The sequence below is a fragment of the Anabas testudineus genome, chromosome 2, assembly GCF_900324465.2.
Source record: "Anabas testudineus chromosome 2, fAnaTes1.2, whole genome shotgun sequence".
NCBI classification, from domain to species: Eukaryota; Metazoa; Chordata; class Actinopteri; order Anabantiformes; family Anabantidae; genus Anabas; species Anabas testudineus.
In genome coordinates, this window is record NC_046611.1 from 13,123,098 (window position 1) to 13,147,798 (window position 24,701).

At 41.0% G+C, this 24,701-nt stretch overlaps 1 protein-coding gene across 1 annotated transcript in view; it reads left to right on the forward strand.

Moving 5' to 3' along the window:
* Positions 1–24,701, forward strand: part of nlgn4xa (neuroligin 4 X-linked a) — a 77,250-nt gene that overhangs the window by 30,916 nt on the left and 21,633 nt on the right. The window contains exon 3 of the mRNA XM_026361370.1: positions 2,548–2,700. Within this exon, the coding sequence (XP_026217155.1) occupies positions 2,548–2,700 (153 nt within the window). The remainder of the gene's footprint in view (positions 1–2,547; positions 2,701–24,701) is intronic.

The following is a 24,701-nucleotide window of genomic DNA, read 5'->3' on the forward strand; positions in this document are numbered from 1 at the left end:
GACAATTGGTAATTGGTGTGGCCAATGGCCAGCCTTTTAGACCATCACACACTAGAGCTCTTCAGATACTTTTTCCCATCATACCTACCAGAAATAATGGTGGGCTATGTTTAATATGGCTTAGGTGATTTAAATTAACATGCATGCAGTTGAATTAAATGTCCAGCACATGTCCAGGTGTTTGAATAAAAGCTGAATGTAATATAATATTCCAGTGGGTTGCTAAGAAAGGCTGGATAACAAATTAAAGAGATTAAACAGTTCACATAATATTTAGAATTCAATGTAATGAGTATTCTTTACTCATCATCTGTATCCTATTGCTTGCATTTGCTAATTCTGGCCATGTCAGTCCTTCCCACAGCAGTTTCTAACACGGAAATCCTTCCAGTCAGTCAAAGATCGTACAGTAATCCATTAGTTTACTGCCAGGGTCAAGGTTAGTGATTCCCAACCATTCCCACTATTAGGGTTAGCCTGAGGGCCAGGGTCAAGGTAGGGAGGGGCTCGGGGGTGCTTCAGAGTCATCTGTTTGTGTACACATACACATCCGGGCATTGAGGCACAGCACACTGCACAGGTCTTAAGCCCGACACACAATAATCACGGGCTTGACTGTGCACTGTTTATGCAAAACTGGACATCGAGTGATAGAAGAGTTTAAATTTGTGTTTTCTTCTACATAGGAGCTAAAGTGCAAAACAAATTTACTCTCAAAGAAGAAGTCTGTGTAGATATCTAGATATCTGTACTGACTTCAATAAAGGTCAATTGGAATAATTAGATGCACTAACAATTACAAATGTGGAAAGCCTCTGGTGTGCTTATACTGTATTCTAAGGCTTTTATTTTGAAACATCTTCAGTTTATTGGGAATATTGAAAGCTTTGGGGTTGGCATTAGGATTACCACTGTTACCTCTAACCCGCTTTAATGTCAAACATGTAGTTGTGTTGGATTTCATTAACTTAGAATAACAAAAATAAATACAAACAACAGGCAAGATGGAAGCTTTTGGTGAAGCGAAGCAGCAGCAGCAGTGACAAGCATGACATGATTGCTGTTGTACCGATGGTTTTAGTGTTGAGTCTGGATTGAGCAGATGAAAAACATGGAGGTTTCTCGATACAATTGAATGCAACAGGAAATAGCAGTAACCTCCTTTCCCTAATCTGTTTTAAATAAGGGCCTGTTCCTCTGCAGCTGAGGTCAGCAGAGGACATTGCTATTTTAGAATTTACAGTAAGGACACTATCATGGCTTCGAATCTCCTCCACTGGCAGCACCTAAACTGCTGGACATGCTGGACGACAGAGCTTTTTCTGATATGTTCAGAAACACTATTTCTGCATCATACTGCCTGTTTTAGCTGAGGGCTCCTGATGATGAAATATGCTCCCGGCTGATTTACTGTGAACCCTGCCTGTTACAAGGATTTATATCTTACCCTTCCATCTACTTTCATGCAAAAGACCCACTCTTAATTCATAATCACCACCTACACATGTACTAATCACCCAGCTTAATCACAACTGGAGAGCTGCATAAACAAGGTATTCATCTGGCCTAATTGCAGCACTGCACAAAGAACAAATGGAGCAGGTGGGAGAGGAGACAGATGTAGAGATTGCAGGGTTAAACCCATCATCGGGGTCTGCAGGAGAATGTCAAACCATATCTCCAATAACAACAGTTCCTCACGTGTGCTGCACTCTAAAAATGATCAGTGTTAAATTGAACAAAGGTCAAAGTCATTTCCCTGTTGTGCAGACAGCGCTACTGTTGAATGTTGGGTTGTTGATTACAACATCAAGAATAAATGTCGACCATGTTTCCTACATGGCTGAAAGTCGCTTCAAGCTGTTACCGTTCTTTATAGAAAACATTTTAGCCACACATGGTGGTGCAGTGGCGGAACCAGAAAAATGCGGCATGAGGGGTGGTCAGAGGAATGGTGGGATGGGGGGGGGGCTCCCTGTTTCCATAGCAGCTATGTTTTATTTATTTATTTTATTGTATTTAATTTAAAGTTATTAAGCCAAGTTATTAAGTTTCGGATAGTACACATTCAATACAATTCAATTACATTCAATTATAAGACCAGTCAATGATGTAACTCTCTTTGTGTTGTTTGTTTGGTTGGAGTGATTTGAACAGCTTATGGATGTGTTTGTCATTGTATTGTCCAGTTACAGCTTTAAAACTGAACAATTGGGGCAGGTTGGAAATTGGGCAGCAGCTGTGGGGCAAAACAGGAAATAGGAGGGACAGCTGTCTCGCCTTGCACCATTGTGGTGGTGGATTTATTTGATATTGTAGTGTGGTTGTTATAAAATAACGCAATAAAAATACTAGAATAAAATAGACCAAATGTTTGTCCAACATTGATCTCATGCATGCAGGAGATTTGTGCACATCACAACACTAAATCTAGTGTAACCACTAAAATAAAACATGTTTATCCAGAGGTCAATAGAGAGTGACTGCACATCCTGCATGAGGATTTATGTGTATATATAGGGTTTAATTTCAATTTTCATCTTGCAGACATCCATGATGAGAATGGTTTAAAGCCTGTCATGGTTTACATCCACGGGGGCTCCTACATGGAGGGAACCGGCAACATGATCGACGGCAGCATCCTGGCCAGCTACGGGAACGTCATCGTCATCACAATCAACTACCGGCTCGGAGTTCTGGGTGAGTCCGCCAGTCTGGGGTTTTAATTAGTTTGGAGGCTGATTGAGTCTCAAAGTGAGTTATTGATTTAACGATTGATTTAATTATTAATTGCCTTCCAGTGTTTTGTGTGAGGTAGAAACATTTACCGTGATCTTTGGGTGGACATACAGTCGACACCTTCTAAAGCTCTTTTTTATTATAGTTTTGAATTTTTGAAGCTTTTAGCTTTTTTAATTAATAGCAACAATATATAGTGAAATAAAATATGCAGATTGATCCACTCATGCTTTCATACACTCTTAAACAGATATATCTAGATTGGGTTCGTGGTTTGTGGAGTTTTCCACCTCAGACTGCATTTTCCCAGTGACAATATACTGCTAATGGTTGCGTAGGAGGTCATTTGCATTACTTTTTGTTATTTCAAATGATATTTAAGAGCAGCGGAAGCTAAGCAAATGCAAATTCCACAAAGATTCTTACACTTGTAGTGTTTTCAATAACTTTAATAATAAATTCTGCAGCATCAAACATCGAGCAGCCTCAAAAAGTGCGAACAGAGAAAATGGATCTGCTGTGATCTGAGTTTCTATCTTCACCACAGTGCTGTACATCTTATGTTGTTCCTGTCTGTGAGATGAAAGCAGTGTCTCGCTCACACAAGGATACTTTATCTTGCCTTTGACATAAAGGTTTGGCTTCTGAATATCTGTTGCCCAAGTAAATGTCTGAGTCTGAGAGAAGCCTGATATCATCAAACATGTTCAGGCAGCAAAGAGTTCAGAAACTTTATACTGAAAGTCTATTTTTTTGTGTAACCACAAAATTGGACAGAAAACAAACTCGTTGTGAACTTTCCTCCACATAACATCTCACCTTCACGTGAAGATCGTCCCTCAGGAATAAATTTACTTAGGCTGAGCCAGTGCTCGCATCGATATATCAGGATATTTTTGAACTGTGTAAATGTGAGGCAGTCAAGTTCATTTGAATATGCTGTTGTAAATTGGTTGAAGAAACTATCAAACGTGTTTCAGAACTGCAGTCACACATTTCCTCCTCCAAGATGGAAAGGTATACGGGAGGAAATGGCAGTCTGACAACACTGTAAGCTCAACAAAAAACCTCAGCGGTTCAATTAAAAAGTTCTCATCATTTGAGTTTGGCATGCGCTTGGAACTTGTAAAGTGTTTGCACACTTTCCTCTGACAAACTGAATAGTAATATGTGATTTCTCAAATCCTCCACCGGGCCAGCAGTGTTTCTTACAAATGAGCAGCCTCTATGTCTCCACACAAGACGATTTTACACCAGATATTTTTAATTACAACATGCTTTAATACATCAATCAATAAGGAGCTTACATTTTGGAAAATAAGAAACATGACTGGACTAATGTCATGACAGGGCTCTGGTGTCCTGTTTTAATAATAAGACTTGAATTCCCAAATTCTGATCGACTATATTAGACTTATCCAGCTATATTTAAAAAAAGAAAAGCTTGGGAAACTTAGACACATGCATGCTGCAGATTTCTGTCGCTCTACAACAATCTACACCTCACTATAAAACTGCTGTGTTGACATGTCCTGCTGTTACTGAAGTAAACATGTGGCGTAAAAGAATATGCGTTATTCATTATGTTCGTGTTATGTATCGTCTGGGGGTGGACGTGGACCTCACAGGTCCTCAGTTGCACTAAATAGCACACATCAAACACCAGTGTCAGCATCATCAGTGAAGAGGAGACTTCAGGATGCTGGACTTCATGGTAGAATTGGACACTGGAAGACTGGAAGAAGGTGTTGTCTACAGATGAGTCCAAGTTTGAGCTCTTCGGATCAAACAGAAGAACATTATCTCTCTAGAATTTTAAGTAATGAAGCTGAAACTAAACTAACTTCATCATGACTTTTGTCTAGTATAAAAGTCATGGACATGTCTTATGCTCTATATACATTCATTCATTCATTCAGAAAAACAAACATTTGCAGTTTGGTTGCATAGGAATTCAGTTAATATGCAGGATTGTATGATTATTATACTGCTCATGCAAAGTAGAAGTTATGTCATTGCTTATAGAAGCGTTACAAAATATGATTAAAGGCACTAATGCTGTACCTTATTTACAGTATGCACAATGCATGAATGCATCCATGCATTTTTGTGTACAACACTATAACAGACCTAATAGAAATCCAGTACAGATAAATGATACAGTGTTTGTTGCTCTGTGCTGATGTTGGTTTTCACAGCTTTTTATTAAAAATGACTTCTATCTAGTTGTAGACAAATTATATTTGTCTGGGTACCACTTGAAGGGCTCTAGGACGATACTATTTCATCCTTGCACAGATTTAGCATCAGCAAATAGCACTATGGCTTCTGCATGTAACACAGATCTTCACATTAGACGTGAATTTACATTCACTGGTCTTTGAAGCTATGAATTCGATGAGTTGTACCCTGTGGTTTCTCGTATGCTCGCTTGTGGTTCATTGTCTGTTGAAGTGAAGCCACAGTACATCCTCCCACCACCGCTGCTCTGCTCTGCTTACCATTTGTTATAAGGCCGAGCTGTCTGCACCAGTCACTATATTTAGTTGCCTGAGAGCCGGGGGGAAAAGGTGTTCTGGAAAAGTGTGCACTGCGGAGAGGAAAAAAAAAAAAAAAGAGATGAGGAGAGAGACAGAGACAGACAGAATGCGGATGATAAAACAAAGAAAGCAAAGGGAGGGGAGATGAACAGATAGACAACCGGAGTGACAAAGAAGAAATGGAGATCTTGTTAGGCTGCATATTTTGATGTAAAACACACCAATTCACAAAGTGCATATAGCTCTGACAGAAACGAGTGTTGTTTCTCCACTAATTGACACACAGTAGATTCGGCGTGCGTGCTCAGATTAAATTCTTGTGTTGCAGTCACTGGAGGGTCATCTGTGCACAGAAGAGCGACAAAATCTAAACCTGTAACAAAAACAGCACTGAGCGCCGTGGATCCGAGCTCGTTAGCTTCGACTTTTTGTTGAAGTTTCTTCAAAAATTGGCTTTTATACCTTCTTTTTTTTTTCTACAAGAGAATAAGAGCAGCGCACAGCTGCTACCTGGCACTATTTCCTGGGGGTTTCCAGGACTGTTTCCTACGCAGTGGATAAGACTAATTGATACTTACTGATAATTCCAGTTTACTATAATTTGCTGTAATTTTCACAGTAAATCTGCAAACCTGAATTTTGAAGCTGATTCAACCCTCAAACTTCTAGTTTTTTTAGAACACTGCAGGACGTCTTTTCATTTGAGATGAGTTGAATGACCTGCTTCGCTTCACTCAACTCATTATATAAAGTTTCTAAAAAACAAAACTACAGTAGTGTATTAGTAGACTTTTTAAGCATGCTTGTGTTCCACAATGTGAAACTTTATCCACTCTGCTCTGTTATGCTCTTCTACTGTTTGCTGCACTTCTACATGCTCTCCGTCCCTCCTAAGAATCAGTCATATTACAAAAAGGAGCTCCAAAATATACTAATCAAATTATATGATTTATAATTTACACTGCAGTTATGATACAGTATCCATTACAGTCCATAGTGGTATGATACAATATTTTTACATTGGACATCACAGCAAGATAACATGTTTACCTCGATGACAACAAAGCATTCACACAAAGCAAAGATGTCTGCAGCTCACTGATGGTACATTCACATGTTCACACATACAGCTGTCACTAGCAGATATCCAATCAGTCTGTACTTCTGGGGTGTTTCGTGTTGAGTATGTTACTTTTATCTTCCCCTCCAACTGGACAATTGTTTTCGGAGATACCTGCCGTCGCAGATACACAAACAATAGCTCTGGTTTGTTCCCATGTGTAACACACTGAAGACATCATATACATCAGATACTGTTGGTTAGTAAGGGCGAGTCGTTCTTTATCCAGTTGCTCTACAATGGCTCAATCAAGCCATAGTTGAGTCAGAGTTTAAAACTGAGACGTTGACTGAAGAGTCCTGAATATGACCCTGTGTTGTTCTGACGACCAGCTTCTAATGAACAGCACAGCCACACAATACTGTACATTTCATATGCTGTACTGCTGGGGCTTGACAATAAAGGCTTAAAAGCATCCTGCTAGTTCCTGGTGCAATGCTTTTAATACGAAGCAGCAGCTGCAGGAAACATGCACTTAGTAGCACATATTCAATAAAGCTGCAGGGATGCATTAAACAAATGTTCGGGCTGATGATGAAATTGAGAAGAAAGTAAGAAAACGGTGCAGCGAGCCATTTAAAAAGAAAGCTAGTCCTGCGTGTAGTGAGCCAGATATTTTATTTTTTATTTTATAGTTGGTCTTAGTTTGAGGAACAAGATTAAGACTTAACATTTTAAGCTCTGCTACCAAAAGTGCAGGTCAGTGAGGTTTTAACAGCTTGATAAAGTAAATCCTGATTAAATTTGATTAATTATCATTAGAAAAGCTGGTTGAGTAAATGCTGCGATCGAGAAAGATAAATTAAATGCAGGGGCTGGGTGTGAAAGTTACAGAGTGAAAAAAAAGCCACAAAGCCGTCATGTACTAAGCAAAAGAACAACCTACCAAGGATAAAATGAGGACACTTAGATCCATATGTGACAAAGTGAGAATTGTCTGCTAAATGTGTGTAAAAACCAACACGGCGACCTCCCCGCCTTGCCAGTGTCAGGGTGTTGCTAGTTCAAATGATTTAAGCACATACCTCCAGCTGCTGTTGGGAAGGTGCTAACATGCGCCGCAGAATGCTGCAGTAAAGAGTGTGAAGAGAGTGACACTGGGCTGGAGCAGACATCTTGTGCAAAGGGGACGGCAAGCTCTGCAGGCAGAGCAGGTTCCAATAGAGTCTGTGCTGGCAGGCTGATGAATGTGGAGTGGAGTGACAGAAGTTATCAGACAGTCATCACCCTTCACCACTTAAATCTTCCACACCCTGTTGGACAACTGTCTATGGCTGTAAAGGTACAAGTACTACTATATCCAGTACTTATATAAAGAGGCCAAGATAAAGTGAAATAATCTTTTTACAGAACATACCTACAGTTATCTGCAATGCATTGCACAGTCTTATAAGGGACCAATGTTATTATCTACCTCTTGATGTCCAGCTATTAATGTTAGTATTCAATGCCAAAGGCCACCTACATGTCAGACCTATAGCCATGAATCAACAATCATAAAAGCTTGGTTACAGTTGTGGAAACATCAGGTTTCGGTTGAGTAGGCAAAATTAAGTTTTGGGTGAAGAGAAAACATAAATTAAGTGCTTCCAGAATTCAGTCTTGTGTCTCCTGAAGGAAAGTCATGTGCTGTGAAACTATCCAACCAGCCCGTCCTCCCCTCTGCCCGGACCTTTGGCTTAATATGCTTGAGCCATCTCTAGGCATCCAATATTAGAGTGTCTGGGACACTGACAGCCCCTGTAACTCATAACGACACAAAGGGGTATCTTTACTCAAGTATTCCAACTCTGAAATACAAGGTGACATGTGCATGCTTATAAGTCTTATAAGACAAGATTGTACAATTGATTTCAGGAACACTTTTACCTTTATTAACTTTATTATTTCACTTTATTTTTTAATCAACTTCTTGGCTGGTAGAGTCACTGGCTTCAGCTATATCTATATTTCTTAACAATGTGAACACATGCCACCTTTATAGCTATTAAATATAGTTGTGCAGTCTGCCAAAAAGGTGTGTTCAAGTCTAAATCAAGTCAATCAAACCATGCACTGTACAAGTCCCTAGTTTTGTAAAAGCAAGCATTATGTCAAAGTCCTGGAGGCGAGTCAAGACTTCATAGACTCAGATTAGTCCCCTATAAGCCAGTGTTAACTTCATTGGATGGTTGTGGCTTCCTCCCAATCTGTGAAAATCAGAGGAAACACTCATGGGCCCATCATGCATCAAGATCTCTCCAAGACAGGTGGAGGGCAGTGCACAAGTCTTCGACCAAATAAAGCTCGAGTATGACCCTTAATGGCCCACGCATGCTGTAAGCGATGGTTAGTGAGGTAGCAGCATTTTACATCAACAGGCCATGAACTATATTCAACCTCTGTGGGGCCAACAGGTTGTAGCCTCCACCAGTGCTGTACTCGGTCAACAATGTGGACAGCAGTCGGGTGGTGGAGGTGCCAGTATGGGGTCTCTTGGATAACACTGAGTGCCATCTGGCCTCAGGAAGCTGTCATATGAGCCAGCATGACGGTGAGCTCCATTAAGTTGCACTGAATAGTCAGAGGCACATGGTGCTCTCCATTTTCTCTACTTCTAACCGCCCCGACACCCCCCCCCCCCACACTGCTTGTGGTGGCAAGACGTGAGTCGAGTAGTGATGGCTGCCTGATGGAGATGTGTTGCTGCTCTGCTCTCTATTAGCTGAGAGAGGAAAAGATCAGCTTCAAACATGCTCAGCCACCATTTTACTCACTTTACGGATTCACTACAAGTACACCCCAGGCCCTGTAGAACAGATACACTTTTCTATACATTATTAAAGCACATTTTATGTTACATAATGTCAAGATTTACACAGTCGTGCTGGAAAATATTCAATTATGTGCAGATTTGCGGTTCTGACAAAAATAGTTCTTTATTTTTGGAGCTGCTGTTTTCAAATATGTTCATTGTGTTTCTCTTTATTTCCACTTTCATTGGAAACTTTTGTGACTCCCACACAGTGTTATTCGGGTCAGGGTAAAACCTGTGAAACTACATTGTAGTTTTTATAAACACTGGTTACTAAAAGACAGGAAATGTATTATTTTTTATGTTTTCATATTTTATACCACTTGGCAGCTGTCTAACAAACTGTAAACACACAAGCGGACATTTATTTGAACATACCAGCAACACAGCCAGCAAACAAAGACAAACACACACACACACACACAAAGAAAAACATATAGTTTTTCTTCTATTTGCATACAGGGACACTATAATCTGCAGGAAAGTTGTGATGATCAAAATTGCAAGATTAGTTAAATGTGCGCTAATAATCGCAATTGCAAAATTGTGAAATACTGGAGGGACTTGCTCATTGGTCTCTAACAACTGCTGAGATAATTTTTCAAAAAACAGAGACAGCTAGAAATGCTGCTGAACATAGTGGAACATTTTGCAGCTAAGGAAACCAATATTTTCCTCAGCTGGTGGGGACCAAAACCAGAGTTAAAAGAAAGATAATATTGAATCAGGTGGACAGAAACACCACTCTGAGTGAATGATGGTGTTGCTGTGTTGTACTGCTGGATCTGGAAATAAGAAATAGTTTGCTAACATTTCTGCTCTGTTATAAAGTGAGACTATATCGATGTCCACAGCTTGTTTCTTTTGTCCCAAGAGGCCAAAACGTGTTGCTGTAATCATGCTCATTTCTGTTTATTTACTACCCTATAATCAAAGAAATGTTTTAGCCTAACTTTATACAAGCTAAGCTCTATCCCTTTTTGACAAACCTTTACTTTTAACTGAGACATTTGTCCTCATCTGTCTTTTCATTATCTATTATTATTTCCCTTTATAATTTTCCTTTACTTCTGATTCACTCCATTCTATTCTTGTCTGATAGTTGCCTCTCTAGTAGCCAGAGGGCAGGTACTCAGCCTCGCAGCAGCCGCCTCTTCCTCCTCCTTTATGACTCCTCTGTCTTTGCAAGGACAGTCATGGCTGGGAGGCAGTCATTGCCACTCCAGAAGTCCTCCCCCAGGTGGTGGTGTGACGACAGCATGTGAGGAGTGAGAGGCAAATGTGCCATTCTTTGATGCATCTCACGACAATCGTCAGTGGCAGATATCCACGTTGGTCATGAGTCAGAGGATGAGGTGATCTCTTCTGGCATGACACAGAAAGGCAGAGGGATGCAGCTGCAGCTCAGACTGCTGCAAGAAAAACGAGATAGACATCCTGCAAAACATGCTTTATGTCTTGGCATTGTGAGGGGAGGAGGGTGATCAGAGTCATCTGTTGCTTTGGCAAAACAGTCATTAACATGACAAATGGCGCTCTGTGTGTGCTTTTGCGAGTGTGTGTCACTGTCTTGGTCCTGACTGATCAGCAGTGTTTCCATTACGTCAGCCCTTCTCTTCCACCTTTGTATGTTTTTTTCACATTGATTCACGTTACTGGGTTAGACACATTTTAGAAAATACTCTGAGACACCTAATCTGGCCCAATTTTAAACCCAACAACACATCTAAAGGTCAGTAAATAACATATTGTTTTTAACACTGAGTCCAAAAAGGCCCAGTTGACTGCATTAAACTGTCTGATACTCAATAGTAAAGAACAATTTTAGGAAATGTCTATGTTATGGCAACATTTGCAAAATTAACACACAAACACAGCTCAGTCGTTTGTCTTACGTGTTAGTCAAAGCCTTTGTTGAAATGGGAATTGAGGTAGATATAAAGTATGTGGTACACCTCCTGAAAAGCTGTTGAACTAGTCCTTTAAAATGGCTGCTCTGTGGAGCCCCTCGTTTCAATGCAGCAGAGACAAACTGTGGCTCCTTCCCTCTGTGGAGCTAACTCTCACCTCTCTCCATTAGCTTTTGTAACTTGCTGTAAAAAGTTTCCTCTTACATAATCGTAACCTCAGTGTTTTCTAACCAAACCTGGCTTTTAAAGGTCAGCATTGTCACAGCTCTGTGCTCAACCTTCATTGTAATTCCAAACAAAAACCAAACAATATTGATATTCATGTAGAAGTCGTGTAGTCTCTCCCAACTCTGCGGTCTGAAATAACTGGGAGGGACAGAAAAAGATGTGGGTTTGCAACAAAACGTGTCTTGGAGGAGTTATTGTTGGCTGAGGAAATGTAAAGCATTTATTAGCGGTGTCGAAGCCGCTCTCCATACAGACTGTCAGCTACAGAATGCAACAGATGCACTGAAGGGATTTGAGAGGCTTGAAAAAAAGCCCAGATGGTTTTTCCCTGGGAGGAGATGGACGTCCCTGCTGACTTTAACCTGTGCATGGACACGGCTGTCCGCAACTAATAACAGCTGATAAAATGGGCGGAAGTAGGAAGGTATTTAGTGTGTATTTAAGTTTTTGTTTTTTCTTTTGGTGAGTCACTGATTAAATCTCCATGATCCGAGGCAGTGTTGTTCTCAATCTCCCTGGCTTGCCCTATGGTGACAGACAACAGCTCCAGCAACAACAACAACCCCTCGCAATGCATAAGCAAAGGATAGTCAAGATAATTGCACACTGCAAATGAATTTTCAGCAATTACATTTGGCGGGATGGCGGGCTCAATTTGCCTGAACTGAAAAGCAGCGCAGCAGGTCTGGAGGATAATAAAAGGGAACGGCAAATAGCTCATCCAAATGGACACTTAGACAAAACAAAACACAAAAATATGTCCAAAACATCGAAATCAGAGATGGCTAAGTGGAGCAGAATGACAGCAAAGATAGCTGCATTAGCTTTTAATCTCTGACAGCAGCGTGTCAGACGGTTGATTTGTTTATTGTGGAGCGTACAGAGCTGGCGTCTTCACTGGCTTACCAGTTACAGTCACTCATTGAACATCAGCATGGTCCATTTCCCCCACTGCCTTCTGGGAGCGCATGAGTCACTTCCTGTGCCCCCTGCCACTTTCCAGTTCAACCACTGCCTCCAAGTGGAAAATATAACACCCGTATGTAATTTTTCTTTTTTTCAAAATGGCTTGTCATGTGTTTGTTAACATAATGGTTCACCTAGTTTGTATCTGCTATGGCCAGAACGCTGCGGGTAAGTGCCTGCCATTGCTGTAAGTGTATCAATTTGTAGGATGATTGGTTTCTGTATGAAACAGGCCTCTAACTGTTACATTCTTATATAATGCCCCACATAAATGATGACACAGCTTTGACCTACAATTGAAATGTCAAAAGCAGTCGAGAATTAAATTCTAAAAGAGCGAAAATTGCAAAACTTTAAGTATATGGTGCGAGCCCACCTGATGTGTTTAGTGTTCCTGAATATGAAGATAGTTATGTGGATGCCTGTAAAGTTAGTGCCATGTTCTCCAGCTGCTCCTGTGGCTCATTGAAAACTATGATTGCAATTTAAATCCTATAATATTATTTAACTGGAGAAAAGATAGAAATGCACTTATTTTGCACAAGCATGATGGCACTGAAATCTGATGACATGTGTTGTCTCGAGTGTGTGTAGATTTTGTTCTTCTCTAAGAACAAGTCCTAAGTAAGAAAACGTTGGTGAATGTCAGAATCTTTAAAAGCTGCGTAATTGGCTTCATGAATGAATAAGGCTCTTTGTGCTTCTGCACCAAATGGCTTCACTCAACTTGGCCTTAAATTGTGTAGTAGGTGCTTAAATCAAACTTATGTAAAGGATTTCACCACAGGAGGAGGGAGTTCATTGTGTGTGTGTGTCACAATTTAAAAATAATTCAAACATCACCACTGATATGTGACATTAGAATTACCAAATCACATTTGTCTGCACAGTTAAAGATGTCAGACGATCCCAGACTTTCATTCCTAGTGGTGTGGTGAAAAACTATAATATCAAACAGTAAACAGCCCTGAAGAGAGTGACAACTGGTTCGTCATCTTTGCTCTAGATCAATCACGCTGTGAACGTGAGGTTGAAAATCAAACACGCTCCCAGTTACAGCTGAAGAGCAGGATGTTAGCACAGCATACGTTCATATCCTGCATCCAGCGCGGCAGTTCCTTACATTTGCAGAAAAACAAAAGCAGCTGTCAGAGGATATTACTGAAGTTCTCTTATCTGCAGGCTGTCAGATCCTGCATTAGAATGGAAACAGTATGGGAATGAGAACGATAGGAAGAAAAGAGGAGATAATGGACGTTTCTTCTTGAAGCCATTGCTCAGCCGTTATATAATCAGCCAGTGAACTGTGCGTGTTATTATACATGTCAAAACAGGCATAAATGATGCACAAGTACTAAAACAGAGCTTGTGCATTGTTGGCTTTGCCTCTTTTCTCAGATGCCTGGACAGCTGTTGATGAAACAGCTCACCTCTGCACTGTTCTAAACTGATTCATGAAAATGTTTCAGACCTAAATCAGAAACAGCAAATGGCAGCTTGTGGTGATGGAATCATAGAGCTGTGAGTTTTTATAAAAACTGACACTAGAGGTGAACAGACACCAGTTTGAGATCTGTAGTCTTATCAGAGCTGAGCACACAGCCGGCATCGCAGCCAAAAGCTCAGCCATGATGAAATAGGTATTACCAAAAATGTTTGCTTACTGTTATATTTTAGGTTTTTCAAATATATTTTTACACAGAATGGTAAATGAAGTACTCAAAATGTTAACTCAAGTAAAAGCAACTATGCAACAGTGTGGAAATAACATCTCTCTGCTTTCAAAATGTTATTATTGACTTACGCACCCACATGCAAACAGCAGCAAAACACACATGAGGTCTGCTTTATTATCCATGAATTCCACGAGGAAGCCAGATTCTCATGAAGTATTCCTTTTAAGGTTAGAATAATCTTCGGCAAGAAGAATATAAGAGAAGAGAAAGTGAGCGAATTCATTCGTTATTGCTTGGCTCTCTGCTTACATTAGCCTTGAAATGTAATTTGATCTCCAGCAAAATCACAAATAAAAAGAAAATATAAATACTAATGTTCTTTCACTCTGGAAAATCACATTTCATGACTGTTTAATACAGGAAACCAGGCAAATAGTGCACTTACATTTTCTAGACACTGTAACTTGAAATAGCCCATGTAATATTGGCAATAGATATTTATATTTCCAGTCAACTAATGTACATTTTCTCAGTGCTGGCTCAAATTCTAAATAGTTTGCCTTCTATTCCAGCCAATCCTGAGTAAACAAATGCACGTTGATTATGATATGAAATATATTAGCACCAACAAATAAAAAACATCTTAGAGTTAATTTATTAAAATGTAGTGATGTGAGCAGGATGATGCCATTGGACTACATTATTGACACAATCACATGCTATATTAAGCTAAAAGGCTGTGTAGGGAGGAGGATTGGGTAGTTGAATAACATGCACAACTTTCCCACAGGAGCTAGAAGTTCAAGTCCAGGAAGTGTTTATTTATTCCTTTCACTTAACCTAACCTTAAGTGTTTTGTGCCTAACCCTAACCCAGTTGTCTTTGTGACTAAACTCAACTAAACAGTGATGTGGATTAGTGATAGTCATGGGATTTTATCAAACAATGAGACCAGATAACAAAACATCACAAGTCTGACATGATGGGGTGAATGAGAACGTATCCTCATTTTAAAACGCGTGGTCAAGATATTGCTAAAAAATCCAGGTTGCAGGCTGACGATGTTTTTATGTCTGTAGGAGGTTTAAAATATGATCAAGTTATGAAGAAGTTATCCTTTAAGATAAACCTGAGGGAGAGCTGAACCCATAGGTCACAAACAGACTAGAGTGTGAATGCTTTGCAGAGCAATAATCTTTTAAGGGACTTTTTTGTGAGAGTGCATAATAAGAGGCAGTAAATTGGCTTGACAGCCATTACAAGTATAATTTTAATCCATAAAGTTCCATATTTTTAAATCAATTACAGCACTACCAGCTGAGCTTACAGACCTCCCATGTTCAGCTGGGACTCCCTCTTACACCAGCCACCAAGACCTTATTGAACAAGCTGTGGTGAATGTAGCCAGAAGTAACACGTTCAGTGACCCAGGTGTGCACCCACAGATACCTCACAAGCCAAAAGAACAGATCACTTTCCAGCGCCATCCATCTGGAAGCCCACACAACGAGATTCTTGCCAGGAATGAAGAGTGGGTTAAGAGGTAAACTTTTTGTTCCAGTGAGACTGCTTGACGAGCAGCTCAGCCTTGGCGCAAATCTGATATCAGATCTTACATAACGGTGGAGTATTCCAGCACCGACCGCAGAGCAGCAGACCACCAGAATGCATCAGGCCTCCACCAAAAAGAAGGGGTGGGCTCATTTGCATGATATCTGTGGGGCAGAGCGTTCCCCAGATGCAAAGCTGATTAAAGAGTGATGTTGCTCAACAACTTGAGGGCAGAGAAAGAGAAGAGTGAGATGGCCGACCACCAAACGGGGCAATGCCACTTTGATGTTCAGAAGACTCAAGCGTGGAGGCGGCTGCTGCTGCTTCTCTCCCTAATTAACCCATCTGAATCCTAATGAATGTGCATGAATATTGAGCTCCTTCACTCATATAACTCAGGTTCTCAGGTCTCTAATATACCTGCTTTTTTCGACATGCACCATGACCTTTATTCATCAGCCCACCAGCTTACATGGTAATTTGTTCTACGTATATTTGCAATCAAAAAAGAAAAAAAGGGAGACTTTTCTCAATGTACTGCAGACAACCATCTGCCAGTAAGACATGAAATGCAGCTCAGCTGAAATTGACTCACTTTTGATCTCTTTTCTAATTATAATTCCCAATAGGTTATTAATGTAACTGCGCTTCTATGACGTCTGGATGTCTTAGCAGACTGTGTACAATAGTGGACTTTTACAGCTTCCGACTTCTGACTCTTTAAAAATGCACAGAATAGTTTGTTATTGGGGCTCACATGGTCATTACGAGCAAAAGTGTTACTGTTAAGTCCAGTGACCAACAAGAATCAACTACAAGAGTTATCCAGGCATGGAAAAAGAAAAAGTATGGAGTAGACTCATGTAGTCCAATTGCAGTGCAGTTATACCGGTTTAGCCTAAAATTTAATGCATGTGATCATGTGTTATTGATTTTATCACTATAATCCACTCCACCCTCCCTACCAATCGGTTAACATAGAATTTATTTTCTTTGCTACTGACTCACAAGCAATTGTTGTTCTACGTCTATGTGATACTATATTTATATACATTTCCCCTTAGTACTAAAGACTGACATTGCAATTATCACACCTGACTGCAGTGAACTGCAGCCGTGTGACAGGTGATCTCCTCTGGGCACTCAGATATAACAGAACAACATCTACTCAGCTGCATGGAAAGGATACAGGTATCAGCTGTGAATTCATGTGATGTTGAGAGTAATCACTGAGTTTTGGTGGCCCTGCTTTTTGAATCTCTTGAATCAACTTTCAAATCCCCCCCCACTTCCCCCAGCTTAAACAGCTGTAAAGGCCACGCTGTAATATTAGAGCAAAGGTCCATGTTCGCTCCCATTATGGTAACTATGACAACATACATGCCTCAAAAAGAGCAACGCTCACCACTCTGACAATTGAGATCCATTATTTAAGAGTACAGTAAATCACTAGGTTTCTCAAGGCAAAGCAAAGACTGAGTACAGTATTTCAACATGTACATGTTCCAGTACTAGACCACTGATTTCATACTCATTTTTCCAGGGGAGAAGGGGTGCTGTTTACATCCTTGTCAGTTTCCCTGCAGGGGCTACTGCCTGGTGGAGCTGTGGCACTCTCGACAAAGAGGATTAGTGACTGTCCGTTAACATGCTCCTGCTGTATGTTTGCTTAGTATTGATTCTTTATGTCATTTTTATCTACTTTGAGAACCGCTTCTGTTGATTTGGTGTGATGCTTGATGTGATGGAGCCCAGCCGCACAGCATGTCAGGGCAAAGACAACAACTGCGCCGTCATCAGCAGCCTCAGGAGTCGATCTGATGTGTACTCACGTGTATTGATTGTTCATTGTATAGAATTCCCCTCCTTCAAAAACTACGTTGCAGCACTTTAATACGGCTACTCGAGAACTGTTTGACTGAATCAGAACTGCTTGGCTGAACAGCACCAAGCAGTTCTGATTCAGTGGAGGTCAGGATCCTCATCTCCCTTGATTGATTTTCTGAAGTTGGGATGAGCCTCAGAATAACTGAAGCGTTTTATGTTGGAGTTTGACAGTAGATTTAGGCTGGAAAAAACACCAGCTGTGCTGAAGTTTTATCTGAGAATTCAGCTAACGTGGCAATTTTTTGTTTCCTCTTGATCGCTGTTGATCTTCATCTGCCCTAAGACTTTATTTTCCTATGCTACAGAAAGCACTTCTTTCCTCTAGCGCCTTTCCTTGTCTCTGCCTCACTGACTGTGCTGGGACCTGTTTGTTCTCCTTTTTATGGCCACTTGCATCACTTGGCCAATCTGCCTGACAGTACTGTATTTAACAGCAGTCTTTCCAAAAATGGTAAGACTGAACTGGAGAGACATTGCTCTCCAGAAGATCAGTCCTGCCACGAAAAAACATTCTTACTTTTCAACACAAAAGATGCATAATGCGAATGATAAGAAGGGATAGATCTCAACCACCTAGTATATACTACTAACATGCAACAGCAGCAGAAAGATAGCATTGATGTTTCCAAGATCAGGAATGAATTTTCACACAAACTTCAATTCTGATGCCAGTTATGAACTAGAGGGTGTAAAAGTCTGTATACAGTACAGAGCTTGCATAGTAGATGTACATTAACAATAACCACAGTCACAACAGTGACTGCCAATGTAAAGATCTAAAGAGTGGTGTGACGTGTCCTTTTTGGCTTTTGGCCTTTTAGATCATCTAGAGGAGTTTGATGGTGCCTGCTGGTAACTCCATCATTATGACATTGCAGTAGTCAAACCGAGATATGACCAGAGCCTGCTCTGTGTTGTATAGTTCAAAGGGTAGGGTTTGATCCTTCTGATGTTGAATCAGTGATGCCCAAATCAGAAAGTGTAGAAAGGAGGATCTGGTGTTTAACTGTGTCAAAGGCTGCAGATAGATCAAGTAGAATAAGACAGAACATTGACCCGCAGCTTTTGCAGCCCGCAGGGATTTCACGACCTTCAGGTGTGCCGTTTCTGTGGAGGGACTTGTAAAATGTATAGCAGATTTGTTTCTGCCTAAATATCTTACAGCACAACATTCGGTTTTGCAACTACAGAATAACTAGCTTTTTTATGGTTGGGTTTAGCCACATGAGGTCAGGTTGACGAGTGACATAAGAGAAGTGACGACAGACAGCAAAGCATTACTGTTACTAAAGAAGCCATCCCAACAGACGCAGTCGCAGGCTCAAGAGACGAGGAGATTAAAAACAAGGTCAGCGAGAGTCCGACTAAGAAGCAGAGTAGTTTGTATCGCAACTCTGCAAAAGGCATCTTCTTTCTAACTCCTTCTCCAGCAGAGACACTGTCCTCAGGAGCAGAACCAGCCCAACCCAGTTAGCTTGTTGCTTACCTAACAGGAGAGCAACAAGCAGCACAAAGCAGAACAAAGAGCAGACTGCAGTTGTCAGTCTCGCAGGAACTGAGAGTGTGAGCTTCAGAGGATCCGAGTGTAGCAGTGAAAACGTCTTCCTGATGTTGTTGTGTTAGCAGAGATGTGGACATTGTCAGCTGGCCGGTTCACGTGCGCCTGGCAGCCCCGCTGAGGTTGACCTGCTAGACCCTGATGGATTTGATAGTCCAGCTTTTGGAGGACAGATGGTGTGTGCCGAGGTGACGGTAGTGGGCTGTAGTGTGTGTGTTTGTGTGTGCATAAGGGCAGGGATTTAATGCCTTGTGACCCAGATCTAGCCCGAGCGGTGATGTGTGTTCAACGTTCAGCGCTTTAGTGGGGGTTCACTGTGGATATGTTTAGCTCCGGCCCTAAAGTACAGTGTATAAACACACTGTGTCATCTGCTTCACACACCTGGCTCTTCAGCAGTATAGAAAGTGTGTGACCAAAGAGTGACTATAGGGACATGATGACAGTGTCTCCTCCATCATTGTCATCCAGCTGTCCCCCACTTGGATGAGCTGTCACTCTGATGGCGATCCCCCTGTTCCCTGTCCTCCCTCCAGCCCCCCATTACTTCCCCCCGTGCTGCCTGTCCTCCCAGCGCTCCTCACCACAGTGGTTGGATTTGCCACACACACACTTACACCTATGACGGGTCTGTCACACATCACACACCTCTGAAATATGTATGCTGTCGCTGGCAGAGGAGTCTGAGGAGGGGGCCGAGCAGAGCCGGGGTCAGAGCAGAAAGCTTGTTAAGCCTCTCTGTGAGGTCTACAGTCGCTCGAATGTTCTTCTTTGATTTTTGCCATTTCCCCTTATGACAAGCGTTGAGGTGACAGTGAGTCTACTGAGCACATGTGAACAGTAGTGCTCAAAAATAATTCAGATCCTTTATTAAAGATAAAGTATCAATACTTTAGATTAAAAAGAGGCAATAGAAGGACAATAAGGGCAAAATGAAGAGAAGAAATGAAGAATGACTATCCCTAAAAAAAGTCAGAACAGGAACTACATACATGTTGCACAAGAAAGAAAAAAGCCAAAATAACTAAATCGGGAGAAATAGCAATAAAGAAAACATTAAAGTAAGACAAGAAAAACAGCAAAGGTTGATAAAAAACTGTTATAGACCTAAACTGTAGTTCTATCGAATTAAACTGCAGCTTGCAAATATGATTCATAAGGATCATAATTGCATCATAATAATGAGGACATATTTGCCATTTACATTACTGGTCCCGGCGTTTCTTTAGAAACATAGCAAACCAACATGGCAGCCTCCCTGAAAGAGGACTCACTTCCTATGTAGACATCAAAGGCTCCTTTTAAAATTAAAGAAAACGTGTCAGCTTGTATTTACAGATGATTACACATCAAAATACCATCATTAGAAAAAAAATCTTCTACTTTTGTTGATAGATGGCTCTAAACCTTACACCTTTAAATGTGAAATATGCTCAGCGACTGTAGGAAATTAAAGGCAAAAATCCCAAACTGGACATAGCAGTGCATACAGTAGTGGAGTAAATGTACTTGGTTACTTCCGATCTCTGATGCTGCGTGTGCAGTATGGACTGATTTGAATTCTCATTTTGGCTATCAATACATTTGCCTCAAAGAGGCTCCTTTACACATAGTGTCCACCTACACGGGCGCAGTAATAATCAAATCAGTGCAAATCGCCTCCTCGTCCTTCCACGAATAGCCTGAAGGTCGACTTTTATCTGCCGCTTTGACTAAGTGACTCCTTCACCCTGTTTAAAAAACCTGTTTCCCGGAGGCCATCATGCACAGAAACATCTACATGTTTCATTTCAGAAACGTATTCCTCTCCGCGTGCCCTCATTCCGTCCTCTGCCGAATGCAGATCTGCCATGGCTGGCTAGGTTTCGGTAGCAATTTGGAAAACTAAGAGGGGCCTGACATCCCCACTCAACTCAGCCTCATGACGGCAGAATGGGGGTGGGTGTGAGGGGGGCCAAAGTCAGAGAAAAGATGCAGTATTTCGGAGGGAAACACACCCTGTAGTCCTGTTTCGTTGCTCGTACCAGGCAGTCACGTGGGTGGCCGTGTGGTTTGCCCGCACTGGCTGAGACGGGCAGAGATGCTACATCAGGCCTGTCAGTCTCCTACACAAGTGTTTGTATGCGTATGCATGTGTGTGTGTATGTGTGTGTGTGTGTTGGCTGTCACGTGGATAGCCTGTGATGAGAAGGCTTTAATGATGTGGGTGTCGGTGCTGCAGCAGCCCTGGAAGTTATGTAGCGGAGGACAAATAGGAAGTAGCCCTGACTCGGACTGACACATGGTTGGATTCTGACTGCTCCGCTGACATTTATGAAGTGACAAACAGTCTGGCAGTCACACGCATCAGCCTCTCGCCATCACACTCCATGCCTAAATGTGACCAAATAAGTTTGTGTTTAGTGTTACAAGACGATTCTTCCAGGTTCGTGTTTTCTGTTTACGTGCATACTGCAGAATTTGTACCTCGCCGTTTCTGTCTGCAGAAGCTCATTGTGGTGCATTTGGCGAACGCAGCTTGAAAGAGTGTCACAACAAAATTTGAAAAAAAAATCTATGATAAAGATGAATGATATGACAGATCACCAGAAGTGTACCCACACACTGGTAAACAGGTAGTTACTACCAAAATATTACCCCCATTACCTCCTTAATTACATTACATTATTACTGAGATATTCCTCCTCATTACCTTATTACCTTGCTATAATATGTGACTGCCAGCTGAGCATCTTAAACCCATAGACAGTTTACCACAGTGGCCTGTAAGTTATGATCAGGTGTTGTTTTAAAACTAATCACTGTAAGTTTTCCTCTTTGGCCACTGCTTGCTGTCAACCCAGTGGCTGACTTTTGCACATAAGACCATCCTAAAATTGCTGGCACAATATTTTGAGATATGATCTGAGATCTCTGAACTCTTTTCTATTTACTGTACAAAAGACTCCAAAAGGCCTGAACTTGATAAAACAGCATTTAAGGAGGATGTTACTTTGGGAGAATAGATTATAGCTGCCACAGAACTTATTAGAGCTTATTTTTTTAATTCATGACTCTTTAAACTTAGTGAACCAACATGAATGGAAGATTGAGTTATAATTTTTTTGTGTTGCTGTCTTGACCAGTTAGCTGTTGAAAATGAGGTTTGGAATCTTAATAGGATCTTTACCTGGTTAAAACTAAAATATTACCCTATTACCACGTTCTTATTAAGCTGTCAAGTGCTGTGATCTTTAGTTTTGATTTATTAAATGCAACAGTAAATATAATATTATAAGTTTACATCCAATATCTACCATGAGAAGAGTTGTTGTTGTTAAGTTGCTCCTAGCAGTGCTACATTATCAGCCAGGCAATTTGGGCAACCGCCCCTACAAACCTGGAGCCCTAAAGGCACGTCAAGTGTCCGCCGCTTTGTGGTAATTGGATTTGTTTTCTAATTTGTCTTCAAATATGCTAAATGGAGCCTCCAGTGAGTCCTGCATTATCACTTGTATGTATTTAAACAAACAATACATTAGTGGATCCAAGAAACCAAATTTGCTGTGTACAGTTCTAATCATGTATGGCACTGCTCCTGTGAGAAGTCATGGCTAACGTTCGGTTGGTCCGACAGCGAGTAGGTGAGTCAGCAGTCAGAGAACACAAATGAACAAAGATGCATATTGGCTGTGGGGCTTGCTTATGTTGTTTAAGCAAGGGTGATAGCCACAAGTGCACAGCTGCGGCTAATGAGACAGTTCAAGTCGAGTAAACTCACTAGCTTTATTTACTTACTATACAATACCTTGCATGCCGTAACGACATCTTTCCCCATTTCGAATGCCTGCAGTGTGCACGGCTGCTTGTGCCCGTGAATTGTTTGTGCAGTTCTGCAAGCTGTGCAAATGTCTCCCCACGGATGTCAAATAGATTCTAATTAGCTCTGCAGAATTTAATGAACATACGCCGGTGGACCACTGGGGTAGCGCCCCGGCTGAATGGATGTGTAACCAATTGCACTTTTCCACAGTTGAGAGGGATTCACTGCAGCAGAATATTCCCACTCCTTTCTTTCCCCCCCCGTATGTCGATGACTTTCAGTCTTCCTGTGTATCCCAGGAAGCCTTTTCATTTTGAGTATGTACTACATACTAAATGTTTGGTTTGAAACTAAATATTTCAGTTTCTGACATTAGTCAAACAACACATTGCAGTGTGCACAGAAACCATTCCATCTTGTGTCCCTGGTTATCAAATTGCAATTAAATGCATCAAATCAAGGGCAACATCATCTCAAATCTCAGCAAAGATCTGATTCAAACTGCCTCTGGAAGTGCCCAGCGATTTTTGGCCACATTAAGAACAAAAGTGTGCAGCTATGCCCTGTGGGGCTGGATTATGTTAACACCAGCTGACCTGGACTCAGACGCAGTTGATGCATGTAGAGAACAACATGAGCATAAAAGATCATGGTCACAGATTCAGGTCCTACCTTCTTCTGCTCCCTTCCTCAAACCACATGCACGTTATAGCATTCCGTGTAAGTCTCTACAATGCTCCGGTGTAGCTTTATGTCTCAGTGCTTAAACACATTGCTCAAATGAGGCAGAATTTAGTGTCAATCATCAACGTATGACTATTGTACTATTGAGTTTGAGGTCACATTATAAATGCTTTCTCCATCCGTGTACGTGGAGCGTTTCCCAGGAGATATAACTGCAGTAGTCGGTCTTACAATAAAATTTCACATCCTTTGCCACCTGAGGTCACAACCAGACCATGAACCAGTCACAAAACCAGTGTATGGAAGCAGAACAGATACATAGGTGCCTGTATTTGTGGCCAGCTGGCTTGTTCCAGATGAGCAAATTAACTGACTGCTGTTCCTTTTTGATGCTGTGATAAAGATTTCTCTCATTGTCAAAGTAAACAACAACAAAGAGAAGATGCAGACCTTGTTATTCACAGAGAAATGACACTTCATCAAAGGCTCTCTCACTGAAATGGAGACAACCTGGACAACAGATGTATATTGTTCACCTGTTTCAAAAACATCCCCAAATAATTAAACTATGTTCAGCTACCGCTGCATGATCTGTTAAGAAAAAAAGAACTAAGACGATGGATGCACTGAGTTGATGAGTGACTTCAAGCTGCCACAAGAGCTTTAACTTTGAGGCTATTGTTAGCTTCCTGTTTATTGTGCTATTAAAATTTGATCTGAGTTGACCTTAAAGATAATTTTACCTTTTCTCTTTTACCATCACAGTCCATGAACGCTGCTAACCCATCAGCGTATCTGTGACGATGAGAAGCTACAGTGCTATTTTAATGCAAAAGCAAGCAGCTTTCATTGTTGTCAAAATGACACTAAAACGGTTCAGGTGAGGCTGTAGCTCTTATTAATGGTGTTAACAAAGGCCACTTTACTGATTTTCAACTTCATTTCTATAATTCTAGTTAATGAAGTACATATATATATGAATGTTTCTAAATTTCCATGGAGGCCAGTGACTACATAGACCTTTTTTATTTGATGGACTTACCAGTCCCTCAAGGAAGATTTTTAATATGTGGCCTCTATCCCACTTCCTCTTATAAGACATTGAGATATTTGTACATCTAAACAGTCTTTTTATCCCCTCCCTGGATATTTAGTTGAGTCCACAATCAGCTCCTTGGTCTTAGTTTTATTGACCTGACCAAAGTTGAGTCATCAAACAATTTCTGTAGGTGAGAGTGTGGAGATAT